The 12,346-nt window shown below is 39.3% G+C and overlaps 1 protein-coding gene across 1 annotated transcript in view; it reads right to left on the bottom strand.

Moving 5' to 3' along the window:
* The window catches only part of TTLL7 (tubulin tyrosine ligase like 7), a 72,715-nt gene extending 61,745 nt beyond the window's left edge, over positions 1-10,970 (bottom strand). Inside the window, exons 1-4 of the mRNA XM_070939435.1 lie at positions 10,946-10,970; positions 9,657-9,788; positions 7,967-8,088; positions 5,300-5,367 (exon numbers count right to left, since the gene is read on the bottom strand). Coding sequence (XP_070795536.1) covers positions 5,300-5,367; positions 7,967-8,088; positions 9,657-9,788; positions 10,946-10,970 — 347 coding nt within the window. The remainder of the gene's footprint in view (positions 1-5,299; positions 5,368-7,966; positions 8,089-9,656; positions 9,789-10,945) is intronic.
* Positions 10,971-12,346: the final 1,376 nt, after the last annotated feature.

Raw genomic sequence — 12,346 nt, 5'->3', positions numbered from 1 at the left:
TACTCCAATTGAAATTGTTTGGGATGCAAGTAAAGCTTATATGAGAGGGGTACTTATCTATATGAACTCTAAACATAGACAGTTCAGACAAAAGAAAAGAATTGAGTTGGAAATGGAAATAAAGAATAAAGAACAGCTACTTATTAAAAACCCAACAGATGAAAGAATTCGAAGTGCTATAAAACTTTTGAAAGACCAATTTCAAATGCTTATGGCGGAACAAGTTGCAACAAGCCTACAATATGCGAAGCATAATACATTTTGCAACGCTAACAAACCGGGCAGATGGTTGGCTTACACATTGAGGAAAAAACAAAGTATACGGACTATTGATAGTATTGATATTGGCGGGAAAGAAATCTTTCAACAAAAATTAATTAAAGAAGCTTTTGTGGACTATTATACTAAATTATATGCTAAAGAAGAGGTGCAGAATGGACTTATAGAAAAATATTTAAATGATAAGAGAGTTACAAAAATTACTGATCAACAAAAGGAAAGAATGAACTATCCCATAACAGAGGAGGAGATAACAGCAGCAATTAAACAGTTAAAAACAGCCAAAGCTCCTGGCACGGATGGTTTGACTGCAGTGTATTATAAAACTTTGCAAGCTGAAATGGTGGGACAACTTAGAGATTTATTTTGTAACATTCAACAAGGGGGTAAAATACCCCCATCTTGGACAATTGCTTATATATCTTTGATACCAAAAGAACAAGTTGGTCCTAAAAAACCAGAGAATTATAGACCAATATCTCTTTTGAATACAGACTATAAAATTTATGCGAAGGTATTAGCCAACAGGTTGATGCCAGTAATTCAAAAGGTGATTCATGAGGACCAAGCGGGATTTATTGAAGGCAGATATATGAAGGACAATGTAAGGCAAGTAATAGACTTATTGGAATATCTTGATAAGAATAAACAGATTCCTGCAGTGCTGGCTTTTTTGGACGCAGAGAAGGCCTTTGATAGAGTGGATTGGAATTTTCTATTAAAGACTTTAAAAAAGATGGACTTTGCGGACCAATTTATACAGGCAATCTCAGCAATTTATCAAGAGCAAAAGGCACAGATTATTATTAATGGAAGTTTGACGACAGAGTTTAAAATTGAAAAAGGAACAAGACAGGGATGTCCGTTGTCCCCACTTTTATTTATTTTAACATTGGAAGTCTTGTTAAATACAATACGGGATTCTAAAATTTTGAAAGGCATAATGATAAGGCAAGAGGATTATAGAATAAAGGCATTTGCAGATGATCTGGTGGTTACCCTATCACAACCAATGGAATCAATAATCTTGATGAATGACATTATACAAGACTATGGTAGAGTTTCAGGTTTTAGATTGAATTCAAAAAAGACCAAAATGATAGTTAAAAATATGACACAAGATCGTAAATATGAGCTTGAAAGGAGGGCAGGTTTTGAAATTGTACCTAAGGTAAAATATCTTGGAGTTCAGGTTGCAGAATCAAATTTGAAATTGTTTCAAAATAATTATGAGGTGCTGTGGCGAGAGGTCCAGAAAGATATGGAGACCTGGAAAAAGCTGCAACTGTCTTTACTTGGAAGAATAGCAGCAGTTAAGATGAACATTTTGCCAAGACTTCTGTTTTTGTTTCAAATGATTCCGGTGCTTAAAAGTGATAAACAATTGAAAGTTTGGCAGTCTGGTGTGAATAAGTTTGTCTGGAACGAGAAGAAGCCGAGAGTGAAACTGAAAATTATGCAAGATGTTCCAGAAAGAGGAGGCCTTAAACTCCCAAACCTACAGTTATATTATGATGCTGCAGCTTTAACTTTAACAAGTGATTGGTTTGGAAGTAAAAAGACTGGAATACTGAACGCAGAAAGTTTTGATCTCGAATTTGGATGGCATGCTTATTTATTTTATGACGACAAAGTAGATAAAGTATTTAAAAGTCATATACTTAGAGACTCCTTGATGAGAGTTTGGAAGAAGCACCGATTCAAATGGGATTACAAAATACCGCTATGGCTGGATCTTGGTCATACTTTGTGGAATACAAATATAATGTCACTCGGGGGGTTTTTATACAAAGAGGTTCTTTTTACAGATGCGGGCAGATGGCAGCTGAAGACATTACAGACACTGTTGGATGAAGGGCTTAATCTAACTTGGTTACAATATAATCAATTACAACTGAGATGGAAAGAGGACCAAAAAACTGGTATTATGTTGCATGAGGAAGAATTGGTTAGACATATAAGAGAGAAAGGCCCAATGCATATTAAAAGGCTTTATAATGTTTTGCTAGAAAGGGATTCAGAAACTGAATTAGTTAAAGATTGTATGATTAAGTGGGCACAAAATTTTGAAGAACCAGTGATGTTGGAAACATGGGAAAATATTTGGGTTCAGAATGTTAAATTTACACAGTCCCAGAACTTGAGGGAAAATTTCTATAAAATGTTTTATAGATGGCATTTAGATCCCAAAAAGTTGTCATGTATGTACCCTAATGTTCAGCCAAAATGTTGGAGATGCGAATGTTTGGATGCTACGTATTATCATGTTTGGTGGACCTGTAGGAAAGTTAAGGCTTTTTGGATAAAAATTTGGTGGGTCATGCAGAATGTTTTGAAGAAAAAAATTCAATTTTCTCCACAATTGTTCTTATTGGGTATAGTTAAGGGTTTTACTCGGGGTGAAATAAAACTAATATTGTATATGATAACAGCAGCAAGATTGTTGATAGGTAAATATTGGAAGAATGAAGCTTTGCCTACTATCGAGGAATGGACTTTGAAGATGGCTAGTTTTGCAGAGATGGCGAAGATTTCAGCGTATTTAAAAGATTGTTCACAAGAGACTTATGAATGGGAATGGAAAAGGTGGATAGAATATGTTCAGAACAAATACCAAACTAGAAAGTATCAAATAGCTTTTATTTGAAAATAATGTATTAGAAATATTTTAATGTAAAGAGATAAAGAGGAAAAATTATATAGGGGGAGGGACGGGTTCAGGCTTATATATTAGGGGGTCCTGCCGGCCGCTTTGAAAGAAGCGGTTGTGAGGCCCCTCCTCAAGAAGCCCTCTCTGGATCCGGCTGTTTTGGCTAACTATCGTCCAGTCTCCAACCTTCGCTTTGTTGCGAAGGTTGTTGAGAGTGTGGTGGCGCAACAGCTTCCCCGGTACCTGGATGAAGCTGTCTATCTAGACCCGCTCCAGTCCGGCTTCCGGCCTGGGCACAGCACGGAAATGGCATTGGTCGCGTTGGTGGATGATCTCTGGAGGGCTCGGGATAGGGGTTGCTCCTCTATCCTGGTCCTGTTAGACCTCTCAGCGGCTTTTGATACCATCGACCATGGTATCATGTTGCACCGGTTGGCGGGGTTGGGGGTGGGGGGCACCGTTCTGCGGTGGTTCTCCTCCTACCTCTCTGACCGGTCGCAATCTGTGTTGACGGGGGGGCAGCGGTCGACCCCGAGGCACCTTGCTTGTGGGGTGCCACAAGGGTCGGTCCTCTCGCCCCTTCTGTTCAACATTTATGTAAAGCCGCTGGGTGAGATCATCCGTGGCTTTGGGGTGGAGTTCCATCAGTACGCTGATGACACCCAGCTGTACATCTCCACCCCAGGCCACCCCAACGATGCCCTTGAAGTGATGTCCCAGTGCCTGGAGGCCGTGCGGGCCTGGATGGGGAGAAACAGGCTCCGACTCAACCCCTCCAAGACCGAGTGGCTGTGGCTTCCAGCGTCCCGATATAGCCAGCTGACGCCATCGCTGGCTATTGGGGGCGAATCACTCGCCCCCACGGAGAGGGCTCGCAACTTGGGCGTCCTCCTGGACGCACGGCTGTCTTTAGAAGATCATTTGACGGCCGTGGCCAGGGGGGCTTTTTATCAGGTTCGCCTGATACGCCAGCTGCGCCCCTTTCTAGATCGGGACTCTCTACGCACAGTCACTCAGGCACTAGTCATTTCCCGCCTGGACTACTGCAACGCTCTCTACATGGGGCTCCCCCTGGGGTGCACCCGGAGGCTCCAGCTGGTCCAGAACGCAGCCGCGCGGGGGATTATGGGGGCGACGAGGCGCTCCCATGTGACACCTCTCCTGCGCGAGCTGCACTGGCTCCCAGTGGTCTTCCGGGTGCGCTTCAAGGTGTTGGTGACCACCTTTAAAGCGCTCCATGGCTTAGGGCCGGGGTATTTACGAGACCACCTTCTGCCACCAATAGCCTCCCACCGGCCAGTACGCTCGCACAGAGTGGGCCTCCTCAGGGTGCCGTCCGCCAGACAATGTCGGCTGGCGACCCCCAGGGGGAGAGCCTTCTCTGTGGCGGCGCCCACCCTCTGGAACAACCTTCCCCCAGAGTTACGTATAATAACAGACCTCCGGATTTTTCGTCGGGCCCTGAAAACCTATTTATTTCAACAAGCTGGGCTGGCCTGAGTTAAATTTTAAATTGATTTTAAATTGGGTTATCTTAATTTCGGCCAAAACATTTAATTATTTTAATATTGTTCTTAATTTTGTATGCTTTGTTTTTATCTTGGCTGTGCACCGCCCTGAGTCCTATTGGAGAAGGGCGGTATAGAAATTTAATAAATAAATAAATAAATAAATATTAGTGTTATTAGTTATGAGTATATAATAGGGAAGTCAGGGGGGGAGGGTTAGGGAGGGTTAGGGAGGATGGGAAGTTTGGGGCGGGAGATGGGGGGTGAAAAAGGGGGTGAAAATGTAATTGTAAAACTTTTGCAATAAAAAAAAAAAAAAAAAAAAAACATAATCAAACTCATTTAAAAAGTAACTTTTCCTGGATCAGGCCAAAAAGCCATCTTGTTTGGCATGCAGGCTAATTGGAAGCCTTCGAGAAGTTTAAGGCATAAAGCAGAAGTGGGAAACCATGACCCCCTTTATGACTTGTGGATTGCAGCATGACTGGCTCAGGAATTCTGGGAGCTGAAGTCCACAAGTCATAAAAGGGCCATCGTTCCCCACCCCAGGCATAAAGCATGCAATTTTCTTGTTGTAGTTGCCCCTGAACTCACATCAAATATCACTTATGGCAGCTGCAGGACACATGGCTGCCCTGTAGCTATTGATAGTTCCATCCTTCATAGCTCTTTGGAAGAACCACCAAAGACTGGTAAAGGACCAGCTTATTTTGGACTTTAGGAACTGGATGACATTCAGGAACTACTAATGAGTACTTGGATATCCAGTAAAATAAACTAATAGCTATATTTAAACTTCTTAACCTGCATTGTAACCAACTGTTCTCCATTATTAAAAAAAAAGAAAAAGAAAGCAAATTACTTAGTCATGTTTCGTGCCAAGAAGTCCTTCCTACAGATTTCCCCCATTCCAGGAAAATGGTTGATTCTCTGGTTAAAAACAAAAACAAAACAGAAGACACACATTAGATAGAAATTTCTGATACAAAGCTGATGCATATTAAAGCTGAAGATGAGTCAATAACTGTAAGTGCAAGATAATATTACTAAATATGTTCTGAAGCTTCTGACATTTAGTAGATGGTGTGTTGACCAGAAATATGTACAGGTAATGCTTGCTAACCAACTTTCTCATTTAGCAACTATTCGAAATTACAATCATTTAAAAAACAGCTTTGCGTCCAGTCCTCACATTTATGACCGTTGCAGTATACCAGTCTTTTGATCGTGCTTTGGGTGCTTTGCAAGCAGCGTGCATTTGCAGTCGTCAGTATCCCACAGTCATGTGATTGACATTCTTGTTCTTCACAAACAGCTTCCAACAAGCAGTTAGAGAATGTGAAAGTAAAATTGCAAAGTCATTATCATGTGATGTCGTGTTTAATGACTAAATGGGAAGTGACACCACAAACCCACCATGGTCACACAATCTTCTACTTAGCTATTGCAGTGCTTAATGGCAGACTTGCCAGTCCAAATTGTGGCCACTAAGCAAGGACTACCTGTATGGGCTTCTTAGCAATCTTACATAGAAGGTGATTAATATAATACAATCTTTCTCTTTTTCTCTCAGTTTAGGAATTTGGTCCCAGATCACTGAAATCCTGAACAAACTATCAATTAGGAACACAATGGTTCTTTGTTTCTTACTATTAAAAAAAAAATCAGATTTGGAGTGGGGGGGTGGGGGAGAAATACAAAGGAAATAAGAATATTGCACTACACTAACATAGCAAGTGCTTTTGTTCGGATATTTTACTGGTACGAGTCCCCCATCCAAACAAGAGAAGGAACAAAAAGTAGATAATGTAGCTAGTAAGTGTAACCCTGAAAAATCATTGGTTCGCTTGAGGCCTCATACAACGTATAAGAATACTTTATTTACGTATGGGATTTATAAGGCTGCCCAACTCAAAATTTATGATTCTGAATAGTATACAAATTTGCAAGGCTGCTACGCTGAGAACCGAATAACAAAGAGAGAAGTACGAGACAACTTGGAAGATCTCCTTGACAGTAATGATCTGTTCAGGACTAAACTATTACTCTAAGGTAGTCTAGCACATCTAATCAATATAGCCAAGAGATTTTTGCATAAATCTGCATAAGTCTCCAGCAAACTCTATTGATGGTGTCTTTACCTTTGTCCTGGTAGATGGCAGTACCGAGCTAAAATTGGTTATCTCAAACCAACTAAGTACAGTCTGATCACTTGATGAGGGTAATATTAGGGCTGTGGACTAGACAGTGAAAATAACACACATTCACTCAGATACTATCCTAGAAGAAGACAAGGACAAACCATTCTTGAACCATTGCCAAGAAAACATATCCATGTCCATAAAAACACCAGAAGTCAAATCCACAGTGAAACAACATCTGTAATACCCTGTTTCAGTGGTGGGATTTAATTTAACAACCGATTCTCTGCCCTAATGATTTCTTCCAAAACCAGTTCACCAAACTGCTCAGAAAGTTAACAACCAGTTCTCCCAAAGTGGTGTGAACTGGCTGAATCCCACCACTGCCCTGTTCTAAATTGACCCATGTGTAGAACTCAGTTCCAATTGTGACTGTCCATGTAATTTGATTTCTGCTAGAAATATGATAGGCCTCTGCTGCTGTAGAGGGGTATAGAGGTAATTTTGAAAAAGATACATAACAGTGGTTATAAAAACATGAACTTGCCTGGGAAAACAGGAAGAGATAAGAAAAAAAGTCAATATAACCATACCTTGACTTTCTTTAGTATAAGAAGTAGGGACAATGAAAAGCTGTAAGGTTAAAATTCAGTTAACCTATATCAACAACCTATATCAATAAAATATTAATATTTCTTGTGTTGTCTGTTTCCCAACCTAGTCTATTTCAAAGGGTTGACAATCGTCTAAGCCAGGGGTGTCAAACTCAATTTTATTGAGGGCCGTATCAGGGTTATGTTTTACCTCAGGGGGCCGAGGTGGGCTTCAGTAGAGTGTGCATGGCCAGCTTGACATCACTCATGTCAGGGGCACCTGTGGTGGCCTGAGAGTTCTGCCAGTGAAAACGGGCTCCCAAGCGCCATTTTTGGCTGGGACAGCCTCCTGCAACCCTCTACCAGCAAAAATGGAGCTCGGGGGGGGAGGGGTGCAGGGTGCTCGTGAGCTATTTTCAGGCAGGACGGCCTCCTGCAACCCTCTGCCAGCAAAAATGGAGCATGTGGCCCTCCCGAGTTCCATTTTTGATGGCAGAGGCACCATGGGCCAGTCCATTGTTTTCAGGGTGGCCCCGCAAGCCAGATCTAAGCAACCCACGGGCCAGATTCGGCCCACGGGCCTTAGTTTGACACCCTGGTCTAAGCTATAGATACTAGAATCTTTGCCTGGAACTCTGAACCATACCTTGATCCTACTTCTGCCAAATGTATATGTTGAAAATAGTTTGTTTCCAATTTTGAACCAGGATTAATTGACCTGAATTACTAAGAAAAATCCTGGACATATAACAGTTTACTACTTTAATCAATGCCTCAGTGCTTCCCGGTTTTTACCTGGTAGTTCTGGAGATCTGCAATTTTTTCTTGCTGCACAGCACAGTCACTCCAGATAAGGTTTGCGGTCTCGTCATCATCCCGAGTCTTCACAAATCCAATTTCTTCTATTGCTACCCGAACTACAAGACAGAAATAGATACATGAAAATCAACATAAACAATTAAATTTGTCAATATGCAGAGACCTAACCTTAATTTTCCAGATTTAGAAGTATAGCAGATAATATTAGCATACAACATTATTAAAATTACTCACATTATTCAGCCCACAATATGAATACAGGTAGTTCTCAACTTACAAACATTTGTTTAGTGACTGTTCAAAGGTACAACTCTGAAAAAAGGAATCTTAAGACCTTTTAGCTTTCAAAATAATCTACTAAAAACCTCTGATTGATTTTTACTTGAAACTGTAGGAATATGTTGACTCTGACAAGAATTCACTTTATAAATGTTTCTAAGTTGTCGCTTTTCTAACTAAATTTACATAATGGAAGATATAAGATATAATTCATTCTCTTCTTGGTTAATTGCTGTGTGTTAACAAGCAATATTTGTACTTTTCTTTGTTTATGCCAACTGAAAAATCAGACAAAATCTAAGTGATTACACCTATAGACAAGCAAAAGCATAATGTTGGAAGAATAGTAGATAATATTCAAGAACCCCCTAATGATTAACATTGAGACTTAAAGTGAAACAAAAAACAAACCAAGAAATCCTGACACATTTTGTATAAAAGTCTTCTAAATAATGAAGTATCTCATAATGATACTTTCACTCTAAATGATAATGATAGCAAGAATATGGTATTGACTGGACAAATTATAACAAGACATCATAATCCTCCCAATTAAAAACAGATTTTCCCTAGCTGAAATGCTAAGCTCCGGTTTAATAACAATGTGCTCTCTTTTGTAATTCATGTGTAAAATTAATGTGAAACTGAATGACCACACTGAGCTTAATGCATTATAATATTGAAAAATATTAACTGCTAGATGTCTATGGAGATGAAATGCACCTTTAGGATTAGCTGCTAGAACAATTTACCAAGACAAAAAATATTTCCTAATAAATATGCAACTTTCTAGCAGAAGGGTAGGATTTTAATAAAGAGAATACGTATAGCTCAGGATTGAACTATGGAGTCCTTGGTTTCATTATCTGACTATGGTAACAGAAAACAACAGCCTAATCAAGGAACTACCAAGGAGAAAACCACACCCCCACTGACATTGACACAACAAGCTATTGTATATAAACCCCACACCCACTAGCACTGATAATATTGCCTAGTCAAGTAATGGAACATCTGCAAGCAAACACCCAAACTGAGAAAGCACCAAACACTCCACAAAATAAGATTTTTTAAGTAGTTACCACTCACTTATGATTGGATTAAAATGTAGAGATTAACTTTTAACATTAATCTATGGCTAAAATTTCTGAATGTGTCACTGTATGGTAATGGAGGCATACAGGTGATCACAGTCTGAATGAAAGCCCAAGCAGGCGTCTCTGATCTTTCTCAAGGAAGAACGCAAAAATACATCAACATCCTGATATGTAATATTTTGACATGTAAAGCTTTTTTTTTGGCTATGAAACTTTCCTTTCTCCATCCACCTTTCTTTATTTTAACCACAGGATTAAATGTAAATTAAGTAGAATATGTAGTTTGCTACCAATTTCATATTTTGTGCCAGCAAGATTTGCAGTAATGGTTGCATGTTTTTTCTTCTCTCTGACTTTTCTCCTTATTGAGCTTTGGAATGATAGGCCTGAACTCAAAGTCAAAGAAGTGGTTCCTTGGTTATCTGCTTAAAAAAAAAGGGGGAATATAGTAAATCATCATCATACTCTCTTTTCAGTAAATTGAAAATATACAGAAAATCATTTTATTGCATGATCTTAAAAACATAGCAAAGCTAAACAAGTGGTTACAAACTTTTGAAATATCAATTATAAAATTTCAATTTAAAGTGACAATGTATTTACACACCACTAACATAATTTACAATCATCTCAATCAGGGTGGATTTGATTTAAATCGAGTTGATTTAAATCACAATTTAAATCATGATTTAAATCACTAGTAAAAAGGCTTGATTTAAATCAACTCGATTTAAATCATAATTTTTAAAGAGCAACTGTCATCTCTGCTACTCCTTTGACCCACTGTTGATTCACCGATAGTCCCAGTGTTGCAGAATATACAGTCTCATGCTACATAACTAAGCTCTATTTCATGCTGAATAAACTAAATTATTTATGTATCTTAAATAGAAAACTATCTTACAATAGATTTTTACCCCAAGTTTTTTATTAAAATAAATTCGATAAAAATAAAAAAAAATCCGATTTAAATAAAAAAAATCTGATTTTTTTTTATTTTTTTAAAAAAATCATTGATTTTTATCCACCCTGATCTCAATCCTAGCAAAATCATCACATGATCCTTCTGTGGTGTAAACATACACTCCTGCCTAAACATATACCGGTAATGTGGTATGTTTCAGATTTATTTCAAGAGTGATATTTTAAAATGACAGGGAGTACAAAAGCAACTCTTGCTTGGAAATCATTAAAACAGCACCTGTTCCTTGGGTTTCTGCTGCAGCTAAATGAACCTGAAAGCAGATGCAGTTGTTTTAATGAACCAGTCAAGTTCTATGACTACATTTCTTTGTGTCCAAAGCAGTTGTTATATAGAGAATACTAACACTGCATGGTCCCAATATGGAAGTAGCTTGATCAGTACTTAAAATCCTTTGCTGTGCCCCCACCAAATTCCCTGTGTCTTTTTTAAAAATATAGAGAAGCAGAATGACCCATAATGCAATTATACCTGGAGGTCCATTATCTAATCATGCATGTGGTATTGCCAAGGTTGAATAGAATACATAATATCTGAACTGCCCATAAGTTGCTTGTTAAACCCAAAGTATAAGGTTTCTGTAATATGGTAGCTTACCTCCCTCATTAGGCAAGGATGGCATTATCTCTGGGATGCTGTAATCGGAGAGCTACACACAGTCAAGGAATTTAAGAGGCTTTCCAAGCCAATCTTCTTTTCATACCATTTCAGTTTAAGATTGAAGCAAAACCCAGATTTAAGGGGGGGAAACCCCCCACAGGTGCCTGTATTTAAGTAGAAAAATGTACCAATTAAGCATTCCTTGCAGATCAGTTTTCAGCATTCAGATTTTCAGAAAATTTCTTTGAAAGACATCTTAAAATTTGATGAAGGAGCTGATGAAGAATATTTTTTTTAATTTATTTATCTCATTTGCAGTAAACTCTGACACAATCTTATGTAGAGACTCTAATCAGGGGAACATGGAGACTGCTTGGAAAGATGGCTTAATGGTGGACAGGACCACATGTTTTTTTTGGGGGGGGTACTGGGCAAAATGAGCACATGGCTGAGAGAGGGAGAGAGATTTATACTCTCTCTTGGGCTCCGCCTTGGAGTTTCCTGTTCCTCTGTAAGAAATGTATTCTGATTGGTTGTCAGACTCCCATGGGGCCATGCAGGGGTAACTTTGTAGGTTATTTTAAGTCCCAGGTCTGGTTGAATCTTGCTGGGTGATAATGTAATGAAGGGACTTTGGGCAATTCCTATTATGGCTTAATGGCTTTGTCCTGGTTTGGATCTTGAGTGAAGGCTAATCCTATCATGCCCTGAGGGCCCTGTCTTATGTTTTGTAGATAAGCTGGCCCTGTCCTGTAGATAGGTTGGCACCAAAGTATCTGCTGGGGAATTGGGGGGGGGGGCAGGGAGCTGAGGCCCTGAGTTTGCCTTTGAAACATGTTTCTCCTTTAGAGAAAAGATAATATTCTGCCTTTTATAATATTTCCTAGAATATTTCATTTTCCCAAGAGAGGAGTGGGTGCTAACTTCCTACACCATCCTTGCCTGTAACTCATGCTTAAAGAGGAAGTAAGAAGAAAAGTGATCTAGCAATGTAATAATTTGTTTACTTGGATCTGGGACTGCCCTAATCAGCAGCCACCAAGCAGCACAAGAAATGTCCAGTTAAGCACAAAACAGCCCTTGCACCCTGAGTGGAAAGAGCAGCTGTTCATAATGTCTGTGGGTGGGAGAAGGGGTCTGGTTAGGGGGCTACTTTTTTTCTAGGCTTTGTGTTTTGATTCCCTTCTGTATTTTTAAACACAGCGAGAAGACAAACGGTCCTTCCTGGCTTGGAACAATTGCAAAGGACTAGAAAGTCAGAAGGAGGAAGTCAGGGAAGCCTAATTAGAGGCAAAATATTAGGTTTCTCAAAGGCATACAAGATATAATTACCATAAGACATTTTTGTATGTGTGTGAGGGAAGCAACCATTTTGGGACATGGCCTCCTCTTTTTTTT

The sequence above is a fragment of the Pituophis catenifer genome, unplaced genomic scaffold, assembly GCF_029215685.1.
Source record: "Pituophis catenifer annectens isolate HBS135680 unplaced genomic scaffold, rPitCat1.0.hap2 SCAF_3, whole genome shotgun sequence".
Classification (NCBI taxonomy): domain Eukaryota; kingdom Metazoa; phylum Chordata; class Lepidosauria; order Squamata; family Colubridae; genus Pituophis; species Pituophis catenifer.
This window is presented reverse-complemented; position numbering and strand designations above follow the sequence as displayed.